Source organism: Akebia trifoliata, chromosome 11, assembly GCF_017979445.1.
Source record: "Akebia trifoliata isolate Shusen 1 chromosome 11, ASM1797944v1, whole genome shotgun sequence".
In the NCBI taxonomy this organism is placed as follows: Eukaryota; Viridiplantae; Streptophyta; class Magnoliopsida; order Ranunculales; family Lardizabalaceae; genus Akebia; species Akebia trifoliata.
In genome coordinates this window covers 1063273-1084726 of record NC_141385.1, presented here as the reverse complement: position 1 = coordinate 1084726, position 21454 = coordinate 1063273, and the positions used below count along the sequence as shown (strand labels likewise).

At 34.4% G+C, this 21454-nt stretch overlaps 1 protein-coding gene across 1 annotated transcript; it reads left to right on the top strand.

The window, feature by feature from the left end:
• Window positions 1-11521: 11521 nt before the first annotated feature.
• LOC147390173 (protein STRUBBELIG-RECEPTOR FAMILY 8-like) lies at window positions 11522-20956 on the top strand. Its single transcript, XM_086457420.1, has 16 exons — window positions 11522-11877; window positions 12010-12142; window positions 12237-12308; window positions 12403-12468; window positions 12563-12634; window positions 12707-12778; window positions 13767-13838; window positions 13930-13995; window positions 14453-14518; window positions 14611-14945; window positions 17306-17550; window positions 18637-18908; window positions 19005-19140; window positions 19474-19613; window positions 19731-19887; window positions 20561-20956. Exons 1-16 carry the CDS (start codon window positions 11778-11780, stop codon window positions 20711-20713), a joined length of 2157 nt encoding a protein of 718 aa, XP_086313546.1. The 5' UTR covers window positions 11522-11777; the 3' UTR covers window positions 20714-20956.
• Window positions 20957-21454: the final 498 nt, after the last annotated feature.

Here is a 21454-nt window from a genome sequence, read left to right as displayed (position 1 = left end):
TTCTATTTAAAAAACTCAAAATTAAAAATGGTGGATTTTATCGGTGTCAAGTTCACCACTTTTTATTTTAAAAGTGATGACTTGACAATAAATAAAAAATGTCAAGTTCAACAATAAATAAAAAGTGGTGAACTCAATAATAAATAAAAGTAGTGTATTCGACAGTAAATAAAAAGCATCAAGTTTGACAATAAATAAAAGTGATGAGCTCAATGGTAAATAAAAAAGTGGTGAGTTTGCCAATAATGAGGGACCATTTAGAAAATAAAAGTTTACTAAATGTCCTAGCAAATTACCATTGAAAGCTGAGGGACTATTTTTTTTTCAAATTCCTCCATCAAGTAATTTTCTCAAAATAAGTGAAAATTAATATTTTCTAAATGTTGGGTTCGAGCCATGCAAAAAAATAACTCATAATCAACTGACAAGAAATGACCAGTACTCAATCTGATTTTAAAATGTTCGCGAATAAATTGACCAAATATTCATAAATTAGAATGGGTCAAAGTAGTATTTTGAAGGTTAATCAAACTTTGATCAACAAAAACTTCTTTTTTTTTTTTTTCCATTTTCTTGTAACCCATGGCATGGAAAAACAAAATTTTATCAATTAAAATAAGTCAATCCCAACCATGAAAATATTAAATTCAATTGTTGGGATTTATCTTTGAGATCTATATTGTATTCTAGGTATATTTTTTTTTATCCTGACTCTTGGATTTCATATATATACGGTCAAGATTGTGAGTGAACGTATGAGTTCCCTTTTCCATGTGTCTATCAATTCTAACCCATCAAATAATTATATGGAAGGTGCCAGTTTGCACATTTGTAAGGTTTCGTGAACGTTGATACTTGATACCATGATTTGAATTCAAAACTATAGAAGCCCGTAGACCTACTTCACCCGAACAAAATCAATTTATAAAGTGAGGTTTGCCCCATATTTATATATAATCAAAAGTTATGATTAGGACTCACTCACACTCTCTTTCGAGTGTAACATGTTTCTTACATACTTGTGATTATCCGTTCTGATATCATGTACAAGTCTATAGGCCTAACTAGTACTCATCCTCATAAAATCGACTTGTAAGAAGGATTGCCCCATATTTATATATAGTCCAAAGTTATAATACCGAGGCACAAAAATTTGCCTTTATCCACTAATTCCCTCTTCATAAGAAAATAATTAAGTCATTTGTCTTTGTTGATGTTTCAATCTCACGTATATAATTTCCATTTAAATGGGTAGCTTTCAAGGAGATAAGGTACAATATTAGGCATTAAACTACAATGAGTAAGACATTTTCAATCGAATGATTATATCATCATTGTCGTAATTGTCATTAGTAAACTCTTACCTAATCTATTTTATTCTTTAAATAAATTATATTAAAAAAATTAATTTGATGTGACATATGTCGTTATCATATGGAGCCAAGTGTTTGGAACTTACACCATGAAAAGTGTTTTGAGGTTGAACCAGACCCCCAATTTCCTACGACTGATGAGAGAAAGTCCAACAGATTTTGTACAGCCCATGTGAAGTGTTCCCATCAATGTTTAAAAAACTCGAAGAACCGGTGGTCCGAGCCGTTGGTAATTGCGAGTATTATTCTTTAACTTATTTAAATAGAGGTATTCATGAAAAAATATATACATAGATTGAGTGTGATTCTCACAATTCTAAACCGGAGTTGTACACATAATCATAAATGATTTTAACTTGTATCGCAAGAAAATAATCTACGGTTATGTGCACACCTCACATTAAAATTGTGACAATCGCAATAAATCTTGTGTCACCTCAGCATTAGTGATATAGATTGATTTATGTTGGAATCACCTCACATTGCACTTCATGATATGAGAGTGAATAAGAACCATAGATGCTTTTTATCGAGATAGTACGACTCTTTTAATAAACATACATTTGTCCAATTAAATTGAGACTCGTGCTGGAGTGACCTCAAGATTGTACTTCATATTACACATTTTGAGGTGAAAGTGTACAGGAATCATAGATGCTTTTTCACTGTATCTTGATGAAAAAAAGTTATGGTTCCTATACACTTTTATGTCATGATGTGCGATGCGAGGTAAAATCTCGAGGTCACTTCAATATTATTTTTGAAGTAATTCAGATTCAACCATGGTTTAACCAATTGGACAAGTATTCACATGTTATGTTTTCAATCCTAAGTGTACACGTTTTCAGATCTGGTATCTTATCTCATCTAGGATGAATCAATTTAATATTTCATAAATATATATTTATCTCTAAATCGATGTTTTAAAAATTGGATATGTCATTGACCCATTAGAGAGATGAGTGGTCAAATTGGTCGGATCTAAAAATGAAATGTTAAATTATTATTATTTTTATTTCTCCACAAAATCAAATAACCTAAACTTAAAAAATGTGATCCAATGCCATATGATGTATATTTCAAGATTTTAATAACTTTCAAAATATTAAAAAGAAATTTGATCACCATTGGATTTAAAATTTAAGAATTTAGTAATCGTTCATTTTCAAACACACGGGCCTATTAATTAAAATATTTATAAGTTTAATCATTTTCCATTAGTTTATAAGAAAATACTTTGTTAGGTCAATGACACATATCATCAACTTCAAAACAAAAACGGCAATATCAAATATTCATTAAATTGTGACGGGATAGGTTAAAAGTCACCTAACAATTGGATCAATCTTTTAAAAATTGACAATTTTATGTCAAAATACACAAAACCCAATTGACTTGACCGAGTTTTCATGAATTCAACCCAAAATTTTAAAATATATTTAACGACTTAGAGTCAAGGTGATAGATAGTGCATCGTCTTTCCTACAAATGTCTTAAAACCAACATCTTGACATGTTCTTACACTTAACCCAAAAAAAAAAAAAAAATTAAAGATCTTCTAGAAAAATAATCATCTTTGACCTCATAGACAAACGATTTTCATAGATGTAGAAGAAGACGGAATATTAAAGAAAAATGAGCTTAAATCAATTAAATTACTATAGAGATTGATGATGAATGATTTTGGGAAGAAGAATCAAATTTTTTTTTTTTGTTTTTTTAACAGATTAAAAATGAGGGTATTTAGATCATTTTTAAATAATCTATAAGAGAAGACGTAGGTCAAGGATCCATACCTAAAAACGTAGGGGTATCTCAAATGTCTACATGTCTAAATCAGTAAATCACTTGTATACCTGTAAACTTCGCTGTCGCCTGTCGCACTGACTACATGAATTAATAGTCTCCGCGTCTCTAGTATTTAGAAGCAGCGATACTGTGAAAATGACATTTCACGAAAGTACATAAATACCCTCCCTTTCATTATTAAATAACGAAAATAACCTCAATGAGTCATAAAGATGAAGGTGGGAATGTGTTACACTTTTGACTCACTAAATTGCCTTTAGTAGAAAGATACAGTAAATAGGCTTTTCTCACCTTAAGAAAAGGATAAGAGTCGAACTAGCCTTACTAAGTTAGTTAGGATTCCACTTTACTAAGAGTCTTAGGGCTCATCTTGAAGCATAAAAAAAACTTTCTACTAAATTCGATGAACTTTGAAAAAAAATTAAAAATATATATATTTTTCATCATTGAATTATAATTTCAAAATTTGGAGTTAGGTGTGTGTTTAGTAGTCATCTATTTTCAAAATCTTGGATCAAACCTAAAGAAATTATTTATTGAATTTTTTTTTTTTTTTAATTTGAGTTTTTCCATGAAACTTAGAGAGCCATGGTGTTGAATTACTAATGTGTCAATCACTTTCAACAAAAAAAATTCTTGGTAAGTTAATAAGAAAATGTTTCTCAAAAGTTAATGTTCAACAATCAATAAAAATCAATTCCATAATTTTGAAATTCGGCTTGGAATCACATACGGAAAAGCTAATGTTCATGGCACGTGTTTAGTTGAAGTTTGAAACACATCTTCACCGTTGGTTGTTCTAGGAACGAGACACCATTCTGAATCATGATTTAGGATCACATACGGTGTCTCGTTCCTATACGATAGTTACAGTGTCTACGTGAATTAGTAAAACTCAACCAATCTTAACAAAACTTGAATTAGTAGATTGAGTCAAAATGGAGTTCATCCTCATCCGCAAAGCCTTATCCAGGGATTTGAGATTTGATAAATGGATCATGTTCTTCAATTTTACTACGTGGATATCAACATCTTCCATTACTAAAATAATATTTATATCTGTTTTTATTATTGTCAATTGTTCATCTATTTTTGACAAAATAATATATATATATGGGAGGCTTTCGGCGCAAAACATTTTGACAAACATTTTGGCAAACATTTGTAAGCCGTCAGATTTAACGCAAATGAACAGATTAGATTCAATATGACTATTTTATAAAATTATAAGATAACTACAGTGCCATCCCTCATTTTCAGCGTAATTAGTGTGACGTCCCTCTCCTCTTTCAAACCAATCGAACGAATGAGGTTCTGTTAGACAGAACTGAACCTTCTCCTCTATCGAACCCTCTCTCATTCTCACTCTCGAGTCTCGACAAAACCTCACTCTCTCACTCTCTCTCTTTGTCTCTCACTCACTCTCACTGTCGCTCGAGCTCTCTCATTATACTCGGTTGTGTAACGGTCAAGCCCATTATACCAGGTATGAAGCAGACTTTACCATAATAGAATTGTTGTGTTAGATGCCATGGGCAGATAGCTCTGCTGCACTTTCAGCTTGTATTGCTTAAAGAAAGGAGAGACTCTATGCAAAGATTAAAGAAAGGGAGAAAATACCCATTTGACAATGTGAGAGAAAAACAATATTATTGAAAGAGAGAGAGACAAAGATTGTATAACGAACCTTCTTATCGATGTAATCTGCCCAGAACCTTGTTTGGGATCTCTGGTAAGGATCATTAGGCAACAATGGAGATATTTCATTCCAAACCTCGTCAATGTATTCAACCACCGTGAGGGATTCACAAATGGGCTTCCCATTATGGATCAAAATAGGAACCTTCTTGTGGATTGGTTTCATCTTCAAAAGCAGAGGGCTCTTGTCCCAGAGATCTTCTTCTTTGTATTCATATTTGATCTCCTTCTCTGCATAGTGATTTGACAATAAACTCCAAATCATGTATAGAGAGTTTGAGCGAGAGTGAGAGTGAGTGAGATAGAGAGAGAGAGAGTGAGAGAATGAGGTTTTGTCGAGACTCGAGAGTGAGAATGAGAGAGGGTTCGACAAAGGAGAAGGTTCAGTTCTGTCTAACGTTCGATCGGTTTGAAAGAGGAGAGGGACGTCACACTAATTATGCTGAAAATGAGGGACGGCGCTGTAATTATCTTATAATTTTATAAAACAGTCAAACTGAATCTGATCCGTTCATTTGCGTTAAATCTGACGGCTTAAAAATGTTTGCCAAAATGTTTGTCAAAATGTTTTGCGCTGAACGCCTCCCTATATATATATATATAAAAGGTGGGGTTCTGTAGACACATAAAACTACTCATAAAGCTACAACGTTTTTGTCTTATATGGTTAAAAAGATTCGGAATGGGCTGATTTTTTGTGAGGATGATCTTTGTAGTGAGGGGATCATCTTTGTAAAAAATAATTCCATTCCAAAACTTCTAACCCCATCAAAACTGATTTATAAAAATTGGACGATCTAAAATTTTCCAACTTGTAAACATGAGATTAGAAGTTTAATAATGGGCTGATTTTTGGCAAGGATGATCTCCTCACCATAGAAATCAATTTCATAAAAAATCAGCTCATTCCAAATATTTTTGTCCATATAAGACAAAACACGTTGTAACTTTATGAGTAACTTTATGTGTATACAAATCCTAATCCATATATATATATTGGTCCACTACATCAAAGACCAACAACAATGGTTCCGATTGAAAGTAAAGTATCAAATGATTGAGAAAATAAATTAGGCTAGCCCATTATATAATATATGGTCTGGATTGCACCAAGGGTGGGCCATATGCATCTAAGGCAACATATTCTCTGCGTAAAAGAAAAGCACATGATACTTTTATCGTGTGTGATTAGAATGGCAACAAGGTACGGAAAAGCAATTTCATGTGATCAATCGATTGCTCCTTTTGAACTTATGAATTGTATTTTGTCCTCAGGAATCTAATCACGGGCATTTCCACTCCTTTTTAACAAAAAGAAAATAAATTAAGGCATGGGCTCATGTCACGTAAGTATTTAAAACCTATCTATATTTAATTTTTTAGTAGTGATGAATGCACGTCGTTTTAGTATATTGTTGACATGGCAAGGGTACATAATCATTGATCGTTTTCATGGGAATACACAAGAAAAAAAATTTGCAATTATGTGCCTTTGCCACGTCAATTGCGTAGTCAACTACTTATGAAGACCTTGTGCATTTATAATTATTCTTAATTTTTTTTCTTTCCAAGTCTCTTAGGTAACATTATTTTTTTCTTAGTGTAAAATTAATTTATATAATACAATGTTAACCTCTCATAAACCCCGTATTTTGGTAGAAAATCCAATCTTAGATTACTTTTGTTTGTGGGGGTCATTTTTAATTTTAGAAAAGGCAATTTAATAATATTACTTTGAGTTGTTATGGTAGAGAGTGGATCCAACACATTTCATCTTAAGATGATTAAACTTACAAAATGATTAAACACTTTTATTGAGCCAATTGATTGGTCTCTTTTATAAAATGTAATTATTTTGTTTAAGAAAATTTTAAAATACCACAACTACTTTCTTATAAGTTGACTAAAATTTAGTTGTGCCTGCAGTAAGGGCACCATCTTTAGGATTATAACAGTAAAAGAGAAAAAATAATAAAATTAGAGAGTTATTATTGAAAATTAAGTAAAAGAAGAAAGATAAAAAAATTGGAAGGATATTATTGAAAAGGGGAAAGAGGAACGACGATAAAATTGAAGGGGATGAAAACAAAAGACAATAAAGTAAGATAATATAGACCTTACTCTATTGTAGTTGGAGTGGGATTCACTGTTGTGAGATTATCCTTAAGGAAAGACAATAAAGTTGGAAGGTCATTATTGAAAACGATGAGATAGAAGGGAAAAAAATAACACGCTTAGGGGTAAGGGTGCAACTTAATTCGGTTCAAACCGAGAACCGAACCAAACAGTGGAATTTGGATTGGTTTGGTTCGGTTTATACTTATATCGGTTCGGTTTCGGATTTTAAAAATAAGAAATCGATATATTCGGTTCGGTTGTCGGTTCAAATAATATAAAAAATCGAACCAACCCGAAAGCTAAACCAATATATGTATATTTTTTCATTTTTCATTTTTCATTTTTAACAAAACCAAACTGTTCGAACCCTCGTCTCTCTCCCATCTCTGCTACAGGCTACCAACGGCTGCCAGCGGTTGCCACCGGCTACCACCGACTAAAACCCCTTATCACATACACACACACACACACACACACACTCTCTCTCTCTCTGCGAGCGGCTACCACCAACTAAAACCAAACCCTTACTATCATCTCTGTGACCGGCTACCGTCGGCTAAAACTTCTCATCTCTCACGTCTCTGCAAGCGACTACCGCTGGCTAAAATCAAACCTTCATCATCGTCTCTACGACCGACAGATCTCTCTCTTGCGGCTGCGACCTGCAATAGGTTCCTCTCTCTCTTTCTCTCTCTCCAGCTGTGGCTGCGACTGCGGCTGCGATTTACGACCAAACCATGGAATCGAACCGAACCAAACCAAACCGAAGTAAGGTCGGTTTGGATTGGTTTGGTTCTAGAACAATTCGATTCGGTTATGGTTCTCATACGATGGAACCGATCTTGATCGGTTCGATTTTGATTTTGCTCTAATCCGAACCAACCCGAACCAAGTTGCACCCCTACTTAGGGGTATTCTTTGAATAAGAAGAAGACAAAAAGCAATACGATTATCCTCAAGATATTTTCTATATGAGGGTATAAAAGTCAAGACAAATGGAAAATTGACAAATTCTAGTCCGTGCTCATGGGCATCTTTTTTGAATTTAAAGGGGTAAAACAAGAAAAATAATAAAGTTAGAGATATATTTTTATATTAGGAAACGAGGAGAAGAGAAAAGATAATAAAGTTTGAGGGGTAATATTGATAAAGGGTAAAAGAAAGAGAATAAAATTAGGGGTATTTTTGAAAAGATAGAGAAGACATGTCCTCGAGATACATTGTTTATGGGATATAAATCATAAGACAAATAGAGTGGGATCCACAATTGTATTCTATATGTAAATGTGTATGAGTTGTCTTGTATTCTATTGCGTTACACAAAGTTGTAGGGGTACAAGGGAGTAGTGTTTCTCGTTAGGGGTTAATCGTGTAATATTTTCTTATAGATTTTTTATTTTTTGAGAGTTTCTATTTTGGGGAGGTAAACGTGTTTTAGCGACTCCTAACTTTATAAATAGAGATCTATATGACTATAAAACTTGAGAGAAACTAGTGATTGTTCTTGTTTTGATCCGTGGACGTAGACATACTGACAAACCATGTAAATCCTTGTGTTTGTGCGTTTTTTGTTGTCTTTGTTAGTTCATTTTCTTCGAAAGATTTGTAGGGTAAATAATACATTTGGTGAGAAGCAAGATATCAGGAAAATCTCTGCATAACTTCTATCTTTCAAAGTTTTCCCACTTATACAACGAGTGAGAGATTCATCAATCTTGAAAAAACAACTTGGTGGTCTCGTTCTCTCTCTTGCTCTTTTTCCATATGCGTCTTTATGATCTCTCATATTTCTATGCTCTCCTCCCTATCTCTAAAGAACTTCTTCTAAGACTATGAAATATCATATCAGAAATCCTATTTCCACGGACCCTCTCTCTTTTCTCCTCCTCCCTTGCTTCACTTTTTCTTTTTTGCCATTTAGCGTGACTTGTTTCATATATTGATCTTATCACTTTATTTTTTCTCGGAAAGGAACGCTCCATATAAGGGCTTGCAATAAAAACATTTCAGAGGCTAAAGGATGTCTTTGAAAATTTGCTTACTATTTCAATCCATAGTTATTACTTTATTCTCTCAAAGTTCATGTAATTTTATCCTTGTGGAGAACTCAATCGAAATCAAAAACCACTTGTATATGTAAGAGTATTAGATGTGAAGTATTGTAATAAGATATACAATGATACATCAAATCATATCTCTGAAGATTTAGATAGGGTAGATTAATTAGAGATTTGAACTTATTGAGATTATTTAATATATTAGATTTTGTTATTAATGTCTATATAAATCCTATACTTCTTGTAATCATCATAAAAAATAAATCAGATTTCGATATTTTACATAGTATCACAGCCATCAACTCAACTAATTGCACATAGGATATTTTGAGGGGGTAGTGCATGTGACCGTGGGATTAATCACACCTGAAGGGTGAGGATATTCACGATAAGCAAAAAAGAAAGAAGAAAAATACAATTTATGTTCTTTTTCTGTCACAATTGCAACAATTGGATTTCTTAATTTTCATGGGAACTCATTCATGCTGCTTTGAATGGAGTCTCTACTATCCATTGTTAGAGAGTGAATGATTATCCAAAATCATTTTTTTTTATCGATGCATGCTTACAACATCAATTGCTAAAATTTTATAAACCCATCGAATAAATATGTAGGTAGAAATAAAGGGTTGTCAAACCACTGATATCAGACAAGCCAATGTGATCGATAACTCACATACGTCAACAATCTCACCTAATTGCCTCTGAGATTCGGATGATCTAGTAGGAGTTTTTAAACTATTAGGCCAATCTAATATCACATAATATAAAAAATTTGGTGTGTCAAAATTTTTTTTCTTATTTTACTATTGACACGAGGAAATAAGATCTCCATCCTTTTGCTTCGAGCTGTCACGATAGAGACATTCTCTGCCTGTAAAAAGTTGTCAAATACAACCAAGGTCAATAAGTGGCGTACTAAAGAACTAAAGCCTAAAGGACTGCACATTTTAGTAATTTCATTGTCTCTCCATTTAACATTTTGATCTCGTTAAGAGGAAAGAATAATAAGATTCAATATCAAGTTTTGACAAAGACATCCCAAAGCTCCACTCAGGCCCATCTCTTCTTGGACTGACACGTATGGAATCTATAAAGGGTAATTTTAGAGATACCTTTCGGGTTTTGACAAATATTATTACACCCCCGTGTTTATGACACAGACCTACCTTAACATTATTCTTTTATTAGAAGGTCTATATTGTTGATAGGCATTAGTTATGAGAAAATTATATTTTCCTTATGAGTATGGTTATAGTAAAATGAATTTCTTGAAAAATAATTTTTGAAAAAAATGTTTTTTGTTTTTTTTTTACTTGAGTGTAAGGTAGGAAAATATTTTCCCTCCCAACAAGGGAATTTGTTTCAGGTGAGAAAATAAATTTTGAGAAAAATAAACAATCATACACTTGAAAATTACATATTCAATACGAATTCGTTTCAAAGTAATTTTTAATTCATAAATCATAGAGATCACGATAAAGAATGATCCAAATACCCTTGTTTTCAACCTATTGACAAATATCTTTGATTGAGAAATTTTTTATTCAGTTGAGAACAATTGTTTTATTTATTTATTTAATAAATAAATAATTTATTATCTTTAATTGAATTTATTTGATAAAATCAACCAAGGTAAAAATTGTACTAATTTTCTTCTCATTAGTTTAGATTATGAAATAATAAAGAAAGATCATGCAATTAATCAAATTGTATAGTAGACAGGTGATAATCTCATCACCAAAAATCGAGATTAAAGATAATGAGCTTTGGGGGACGTTAACTTCAAATGAATGCTATTTATGAGAAATCACCAATTTTATAACTTGTCAGATCAATTTTACATTATATATTGAATAATGCTAAAGTGGCCTCAAGATTGTACCTTATATCACACATCTTGAAGTGAAAGTGTATAGAAATTATAGATACTTTCATTGATATATGTGTCAAAAAATATCTATGGCTCCTACACATTTTCACGTCAGGATGTACGACATGAGGTCCAATCTTGAGGTCACTCTAGCACGCCTCATATATTTTATTTAAACATGTGAAGCTTACGCATAATATGTACGTGAAATCGGATTTAATCAGATTCAAACCCAATCAGATTGTTATATGATCGGTTTTGGATCATTGTACCGGGAACTGATAAAATAATCCGATCCAATTCTTATTTTAGAACCGAACTGGTCCCAGATCGACCATGATCTGCTGACAGTCCTAGTGTATGTAGTGTCGGCACTCCGTAGTCCGTACAAGGTAGTGTGCGTTATGATAAACACGTGGCGGTTTTATATCAAAGATGGTGACAAGCGGCATTTGGATGTCGTTATCAAAAATTGTAGTGGCTTGGTCGCAATAACCATTTCATAGGATGGGTATTTTGGTACTTTCATTCCCCGGTTTAAATGCTCGTGCTTCCACGTTCAGGTAGAGACGAGAGAGAGAAGACCCATACCTTGCTTGCTTGCAGTCATGACTTTTTATTTATTTTTATTTTCTCTCTGTCCTTTACGCTTTTGCCGACACACTCTTTCTCTCTCCTCTCTCTTCGCTCCCGAAAGCTTCGAATCTCTTTTCTTCCTTCTTTAATGGCGAAAACCAGCGAAGCAGACTAAGATCTGAGATTTCTCAGCTTCTCCTTCTCTCCTGCATTTCCATGGTGTTCATGTATCCTTGTTAGAACAGCAGAGCTTTAACTCTGCAAACAACAACAATGGCGCACAGCAGACCGAACTCTCTCTTTGCTGCCTTAGTTGCAATCGCAGTTCTCATTCTTCCATCTCTCACTCTCGCAGCTACCAATCCATCTGACCGTAACTAACTTTCACAGCTCTATCGATCTTTTTCATCCATTGTTCATTCTGTGAGATCGATCGAGAGATCTTAGTTTGATTTGTAGTTCTTTAGAGTCTAAAAAGTTTGTTTGTTTGTTTGTTGGTTTGCAGTTGATGCTCTACAAGTTGTTTACACCTCATTCAACAGTCCTCTTCAACTAACTGGATGGAAATCGAGTGGCGGTGATCCATGTGGAGAATCATGGAAAGGAATCACTTGTGAAGGATCCTCAGTTGTGGAGATGTACGTATGTATTTCATTCTGGTGTTTCGGCTGAAATTCAGGATATTTTATTTCAATTATGTTGATAATGGTGCTCTTTTGATAACTATAACAGTCAGGTTTCTGGTCTGGGACTCAATGGGACAATGGGATACTTGCTTTCGAAACTCTTGATGTTGAGAACACTGTAAGAAACTTAACATTTTTCTCATATATCTTCGACAAATGTAAAAAAATTTAACTTTATTGGACTGATTTAATTTTTCTTTATTTTTGTTTAGGGATTTAAGCAACAACAATATTCATGATACAATTCCATATCAATTGCCGCCAAATCTTACAAACCTGTAATGCTCGATCACTTAATTATCGTTTCTTTTTCACTTATGAGCTGTTGGCTTTGTGGGAGATGTGTTAATGATTCCCCATTCTACAATGCAGAAATCTTGCAGGCAACAATTTAAGTGGGAATCTTCCTTACTCTATTTCTACCACGGTTTCACTGAATTATTTGTAAGTAGTTTGTAAATTGGATGATAGTTTAGAAGATACACTCGTGGCTTAACATTAATGTCTTGATTGCAGGAATGTTAGCCGCAACTCGCTTTCACTGTCGATTGGGGATATTTTCGCAAATCTTCAGGGTCTCTCAGTCTTGTAAGATCTTATGAATGAATTCATTTTTTATATATTTATTTTGATTTTTTGAATGAATATCTTGCTTGCATACCTACTGGCTTCTAAGTGACATTTATATCATGATTTTTCCTATTTAATTTTGCTGATTTCTATATACAAATGATTGTGGTGGCTCCTTTCGGGGTCTAGAGATGCTATTTCAATTGATAAGTTCAATCTTTAATAAAAGACTTTATTGAGTTTTATTCAATCCTTCCCCAGTCTTTATCAACGTAAGAATGTTTTGCGAATGAAAATAAGCGCCAAATTGATCTTTTGTTAAAGGACGCTGAAGAAAAAAAAATAATATAAGGAACCTATCAAAAAAGAGAAATAAATAAGGAGAATGATACTCATTTTCCCTATAACTTAAAACACATATGTGCGCATGGTTCAAAATAACAAGGGGGACTTCAATACATCATCCTTCGAAGCCTTATCCTAAGATTTTGGGCTGGCTGGGCAAACCGTTGGACTCAACTAGGCCAAAAATTAGTTACCCGATATGCTATATATAAAACTCTTTTTTTTTTTCATGTAAACATATTTCATGAAAAAGGAAAATAGAAGCATTCAAAGCAGGAGGTAGGAGACCATCTATGGAAGTAAATGAAACAAAGAACCCCCCAAAATTTCCTGTGAATTAAATCTTTATGTGTTTCCTTCTTCTGGTGGTTTAAACATTGAACAGTGATATACACGGTAAAAAATGAGTGATATTAGAAAAGTTTCCAATCTATATGTGTGGGCGTGGGCATGCATGCACATGTCATTTATGGAAACCTATGCCTCCTCCTATATGCTGAAATGTGGAATGCAAGCGAGGTTATTTTACACTATCCAATATACCCTGATAAGGATTACTTCTTATGTTTAACTACATGAAAAACATTCCCACTATTGAGTGAAATATCCAGATAACATACATCACATGATTGCATTTGATGTTTATGCGTGTGGATTGCAGGGATTTGTCTTTCAACAACTTCACTGGAGATCTTCCTAATTCATTTAGTTCCTTGTCCAACCTTTCTACCTTGTGAGTACACTGGAGGACAAATAAGTTTCATTTAGAGTTGACCTGTATACTTTCGTTGTTCAAAATTTCGTGATTTGTGTATCTCTGGCAGCTATTTGCAAAACAATCAATTAACAGGTTCAATTAGTGTTCTTGCGGATCTGGTTCTGACTAATCTGTAAGTACTCCATTTTTATTTTTTTGATGACAGACATGTGTGACAGTGTCCAACACAAATTCTAGGTGGCTGACAATTACACCTTTGAGGAGACCAAAACATTGACATATCCATACAGATGTGTTACAATATACAGTTTAGCTATATTGAAATAAGGGAAGGAATATATGAAAATGACACATTTCTATACACCATAGTGTAAAAAAAATGAATTTCTAATATTGAACCATTGTTGTGTTTAAGTTTTAACAACTTAATAAATCATTATATGGAGGAAGGATTATGCCAACCCCTCTTTCAGAAGTCTTCTTTGATCTTACATGTAAGGATGTGTGTTGAGGAGTGTCCATTGCAATACATGTCTGACACAAAATCAATCCTCGTTACATATTTTTTCTGTCAAGCTTTTAGTTTTTGTCTGCCTATTTGTTATTTTGACATCCTCAACTTCCGACAGAAATATTGCAAACAACAATTTTAGTGGCTGGATTCCATCAGAGTTGAATTCAATTCCAAATTTTATGTAAGCTATTAATTTTCCTGTCAGATATCCGTATTTGTTTTGTTATATTACACTTTTATGTTCTCTTCAACTTTGCATTTGCAATAAAACAGATATGATGGAAATTCCTTCGCCAATGGCCCCGCTCCTCCACCGCCACCTTATAACTCACCTCCTCCCAGTAGATCTCATAACAATCGTACCCATCCTAGGCCTCACACAAATACACCTAGCGGATCTAATGTCCAAGATTCACATTCCGATCATCAAAACAACAAGGGTTTGACGGCAGGTCCTATAATCGGCATAGTTCTGGGTTCTATAACGATTCTTTTATGTGTAATGCTTGCTGTTATTTTTTGCCTTCGGAAATTTTCAAAGGATAAAAATAATAAGGAAAGGAGTACACGAGCTTCTATGGGAACTCTTTCGATTGGTGCAGATAAAGGTAGTTCACTCATTTAGTTCTTCAGTTCTTCACTATCTTAGTTTTATTTTCTTTCAGAGGCAAACTCCCTTGTTTATTGAATCCAATGTGACATTCTGAGTGGGGCAAGAATGTTTTGTCATAAAAATCTGAATGACGGAATACGTTTTAGTTTACTAATATTAGCTTAATATTCCACATGACAGAAGTGAGAGATGTCACATTCCTTCTTTTCTTATTGCTTAATAACTTTTTCTGACGTATTACTCAGTTCTAGCACTTACATCGTTCTTATGTTACATATGTGCAAACTGGTATGATTTAATAATACCTTTGGGAACTATTTTGAAACTACAAGATGTAACCACATGTGCCATTTTGTTTTCCCTTATCTGGTTTTGTACTTTATTAACTCTTGTGAATCCATTTTGCTAAAACTGCAAGTGACTTTCACTAATAATTTCAATAAATTCTAGTTAACACAAAGTCAAATGTCTTGTCCGTCCCTATAGAATTTTAGATCTCAATTTTGTTCGGGGTGTCTGTCTTACCTATTTTTTGTGGGGGGCTACAATCTGAGGAATCTTTGGTTGCACATGATTATGAATTATTTCAGGTAGCAAGAAGGTAGCTTTCATCATTCTGGCAGGGTTATCAAGGCAATTTAATAGACTCAATCTACATTTTTATCCTGATTTATGTCCCTAAAAGTTGTGGTCTTCTGTTTTTTTCCTCCATTCAAAGTCGAATATATATCAGCTGATAAAACAACAACTACTATCCCAAAGATTTGATGGTGGTTAAATGAATCATGCTCCTCCATTCCACTTTCTCCAGAGCCAAGTCTTTTGTTATTGAAAGTGAGTTCCTAACTGCTTTCACTATTCCCATCCATGTTCTTTTGCATCTTCCTCTTGCTCTTTTAGGACCTTCAACTTTTGAATATTTCTTTTATCCAAGGTTGTAATCGGCCTTTAGTGACTTTTCCTTAGTTTATCACCTATTAGAGCTACTCTTACATTTTCTCGAATGCACTCATTTCTTATTTTATCTTTCCTAATCTTTTCACTCATCCATCTCAACATCCTCATCTCTGTTGTGCTCATTTGTTAGTATTATGCTTCTTGACCATCTGACATTTTTCTCCATAAAGCATAGTTGGTGACTACTGTCTTTTGAAAAAAGAAAAATCCTTTTAATTTGATTGGTATGCATTTGTTACATAACCCTCCAAAAGCTTACCTCCAATTTATCCATCCAATTCTGATTCTATGGGCAACATCTTCATCAATTTCTTCATCCTTATTTATAATAGACTTGTGATAATGAAAGTAGTCATTTTGGGGTTCTGATGTAAGTTGTACGATCCAATACTTGGCTCTTGGAAGTGGCTTTGACCAAAAAGTGATTGCAGATCACGATAGCTGGTGTTGCTTTCAATTCTCATGAGCCCATCCAATGAATAGGGAGGAGCAGAAATTAGGTCCCTATCCAAATGGAACACTTCTAAGATTTATGCATTGCGATGCTCGCAAGACTTGAGAGTCTCTTTCATTGTGTGTGAGAAAACGCACTTGAGACCATTTGAGTAGTCTTTTTTCGTCGAACATGCTTTCTCTAGTGTCATCCTTTGACTGAGTGTGAGGCCTTGTCAAATATTCAAGTTCATAAAGCTTTGGATGTGGAATGTACTATTGATAGAGAGATCCCAATCTTTAGGTTGGATGCTTGTAGTCAATACCCAAAAAAAGCCCAGTGAATAAGCAAGGAGCTTTTAATGATTCTCCTTACTTTTTTTTTTTGTGTTATAAATCTTGCATCAGCAATTTCAAATGGGTGTCATGTTAGCCATTTCAAACCATTTTTTTAATCAAACATTTAATAAATGCATCCAACAGACCATTTTCCCAACCGATGGGAATTTAAAAGAATTTCCCATGGAACATTTTGTTATAGATTTATTTACATTATACCAAATTGATGGTAAACATGGTGAACTCATGAACATATAATTTCATTATTTTGTAAGGTCTGTAGTTTTGACTTCCATGGTCAGGGACCATGATAATTCCTTTTATTCATTTATTTTTATAATTTTAATTTCTTCTTGTGGGAGGGGGAGAGGGGCAGCTGAGATGGGATCGTATCGATTTCCAATGTGTTCAAATATTTGATTTCTTTTTCGAACTCTTGCACATACCTTTATTTGGGGATCTGCACGATTTTGTTACTTTAGAGATGCCAAGGAATATATCTTCTGAATACATTTGTATCGTGTCCCTAAACTGTAGATTTTTCTTGTATTTCACAGATGATGAAAGTGCTCATGTTAGCAAGCAGGCGTTTTCCTTGATCCATACATTTTTCTCTTGTTTTTGCAGTCAACACAGATATGCATGAGCAAAGGGTCAAAAGTATGGCTACCGTAACAGATCTGAGACCCCTACCTGCAGAAAAATGGGCACCTGTGAACATGGGGTCGGTAAAGAGGCCCAAAGCCCCTATTACTGCAACTTCCTATACTGTTGCTTCTCTTCAAGCATCAACAAACAGTTTTAGTCAGGAATATCTTGTTGGTGAAGGTTCTCTTGGTCGTGTTTACAGAGCAGAGTTTCCTAATGGAAAGGTAAACAAGATCTTCATTCATCAACTGTCTTAGGTGTTGCACACTAAAATCTTCGTTTTCCTATATGTTGTGATCTTTTTATTTTATTTTGTTTTTCTGGGGTTAATTGAACTCATACTTCCCAACAGAAAATGAGCAAGATGTTTAAGTTCTGCTGTAAGAATGGTAGTTCAATGGGCCCAGCTGATTGGTTGGAATTAAGTTTGACAGTGTAGCTATCTGATCCTTTTCCATTATTCCTATTCTCATGAGGGGAGTGGCTGCATGGGTTGCAATTTTTTTCAGCTAAACTTCATTTCTGACTTCTTACATTCTCTATCTTATACAATTGGTTAAAACATATTTTTTAGTATTAGGCATTGATTGGACATTAGTTTTGGAGACATTTGTTTTAAAGAGGAATTCGATTTTCTATGAAACTCTAAAAGGAATCTTATCATATTGATGATGTATTGAAATTTGTGGTTATAATGCTTGGATACTTGTCATTGCTTGACCAGATTTTAACACACAAACACAACTTCCCTTGTCTCTCACCAGTGTTTCCCATGTTTTTTGGAGCAAGTTTGCTGACTCTTCTTCTATGTGACCACTTTTGAAGTTGATGTATAATTCAACCAGGACAGTAGGCTTGGATCTATGTACTTCCCTCACTATATATGGTCAAATGGGTTCTGGCCTGGCTTGTATAGGTCAATCTTTACCGAATTTTCCTGGAGTGCGTATCATGTGTAGCAATTATATCTCTCCATAGAAACTTGAGGATTGGGGTTTGAGCCATAGCACAGCTGGATAGTGTTTTGTGCCTCAGCTTTGTTGCCACCAATTTGGTTCCACCTAACCTACAACAACTACAACCCTTTTTTTTTAGAAGGGGGGGGTATCTTCTTCTTTGTTTCAGATCTACCTGTCGTCTGAAATGGTTCGGCGTGTGAGTCTAAAATGGTAAAGGCTACCTGTTTACTTTGTGCATGTAGAAATCTTATTCTGCAACTACCTTCTTTTACACACCTTTTTTTTTTTCTTTCTCCTTATGCATAATATTAAGCTAACAAATTACTCATTGAGATGTTTTGTTTTGTCTAGATTCTGGCTATTAAGAAGATCGATAGCGCAGCACTTTCATTACAGGAGGAAGATAATTTTCTTGAAGCTATTTCGAACATGTCACGCCTGAGGCATCCAAACATTGTTACATTGATGGGGTATTGCTCTGAGCACGGGCAGCGCCTTCTGGTTTATGAGTATTTTGGAAATGGCACTCTGCATGACATGTTACACTTTGCCGATGATAGCAGCAAAGTACTTACATGGAATGCTCGTGTTAAGGTAGCACTTGGCACCGCTAGGGCTCTAGAGTAAGTCTGTTGTGATGTGTGACTGCTCAAAGTTTTGTTTGCCCTGACTCCAGCAGTTCCTCTCTAATTGGTGCTTAATCGTAATTCTCTATTCAGGTACTTGCATGAAGTATGCTTGCCTTCTGTTGTACATAAAAACTTAAAGTCGGCAAACATTTTGCTTGATGAAGAGCTTAACCCCCACTTGTCAGATTGTGGTCTAGCTGCACTATCACCAAACACTGAGCGACAGGTAAATGATAGACATGTTTGTCCATGGTCAAAGATCTGTTGTGCCCTAACCCAATACATCTATCTTTTCCAACTGTCTGACAAAAATATTGCTAGAAAAAATCTAGTCATCTTTAGGTGAGAATTCAGAACACCAATGGGTTACTGTCATCCTGTTGGTACGAACCATGGCCCGTACGACTAGTGGCCGCATCAATTAATCAATTGGGATAACATTTTGGGTTGAGAATACTTCTTTTATGCAAACAAGAATTTCATAATAAATTTCACTGTTGTGATTTTGGGCATGATGAGGTGGTTGCCTTAATCTAATGCTCGAATACATGTTTGACAGGTTTCAACTCAGATGGTTGGTTCGTTTGGTTACAGTGCCCCCGAATTTGCAATGTCTGGAATTTACACTGTAAAAAGTGATGTTTATAGTTTTGGAGTAGTGATGTTAGAACTATTGACAGGTCGGAAACCATTGGACAGGTAATCCCTTGATCACATTATCTTATCCTCTCTTCTGATAATGTTTTCATGTCTTTTTTAACCTATTGATGATTTTTTATTTATTTTTATTTTTTAAATTTTATTGTGATTCTTCAGTTCAAGGGTAAGATCAGAACAGTCTCTTGTGAGATGGGCTACTCCCCAGCTACATGATATTGACTCATTGGCAAAAATGGTCGATCCATCACTAAATGGCATCTATCCTGCAAAGTCTCTTTCACGTTTTGCTGACATCATTGCCCTATGCGTTCAGGTCTGCTTCTTTACTGATGCTCACAAAGAAAATTTTCACTACTATATTAGACTCAGTTTTGTTTCTACTGAATTCTTAGACTACTTATTTCTACTATTGGTATAGTGGTTATGGTTACGACACGAAACTCCATACAAGTTGTGAGTGTTTCAATAAATGGTCTTAGCTATCAGTCCATTTAGATGTCTAATGTCCTGTATTCATCATGCCAACTACAAATGTCCCCACCTATGAATTGAGCAGGAGTCAGTACTGCCAAATCTTCAACTAGTACTTGGATGGATGGGTCATAGTTCAAAAAATTGTCAGGTAGAGATGAGACAGCCCTTCACCGCAGGTTTAAAATAAAAAGAGTGATCGGCAAAAGAAATGATTTACCCTTCAGAAGATAAGTAAATACAATGAATAATCTGGAAGTTTTAGGTTGTCCAATTTGTATGATTAATAGGGTATCACCCACAACCAATAGGTTGACTTCCATTTACTGGCATGGAATGCCTCATAGGTGCTCCACTGTAGGGTATATTGAGTATCGACAACATTTTCCTATTTTGTAAAAGTCAAAATTTTTTTTTTCTTCTGGTTTTCTCATTCTTTTGTCTTTAATATCAGATATCTATGACTAGAATGTAATAGATATTTCTCAAACCAATAGTTTTCATGGTTTATGTAGCCGGAGCCAGAGTTTCGGCCACCTATGTCTGAAGTTGTGCAAGCGCTGGTTCGATTAATGCAAAGGGCAAGTGTAGTCAAAAGGCGTTCAAGTGATGAATCAGGATTCCCATACAAGACTCCTGATTACGAGGCACTCGAAATGTCATTCTAGGTATCCAAGCATGAAATGATCCTGTTCAGTTGCGGCATTTTGGAATGCAAGACGAACACACACAACATATTCAAGACATTCACATCAGACTGGATGGATAGAGTAATTATTTATAACTGTCGTCGGTGATGAGTTTTATTCGAAGATGAAAATAAAGGTGTGTAAATTTGAAAATAAATACCACTGGTTGTATTTTAACCTCTTTTTTCAAGGTACTTATTTCACAGAAAAAGAGATTAACAACTTAAAGATCTTGGGATATGTTGTTAGCAGCTTCCCGTACACTACACCCAACTAGGGAGTAAATTTGCTGACCCACAAAGCCAAAAAATAAAAAATAAAAAAAAATCAATCAAAATAGTTTCATCAAACATTAGAATTAGACTTAATAGATCTAATGGACCTTCTCACATGCCAAGAGATCGAAGAAGACGGCACATCGAAGAGCTAGCTAGTTGAGAATCCCTTCACTACACTCTATCTAAGGGAAGTTATTCATTTAATAACCACTTCTATCTACCTTTACTACTAGTAAAATGAATGAAAGTCACTCAAAGGCAGTCAAAAAAATCGAAAAATAAAATAAAATAAGAGAATTCTAGGGTAGAAACCAAAAGTTCTGTTCATGTGTGGATCATCAAAACTTAATCCCCAAAATTTGGCCATGTTCTGGTAAGTGTTAGTCAACCAGTTACTCTAAAAGATCGATCTGTTGGAGAAGGGGAGAGCAATTAATATAAT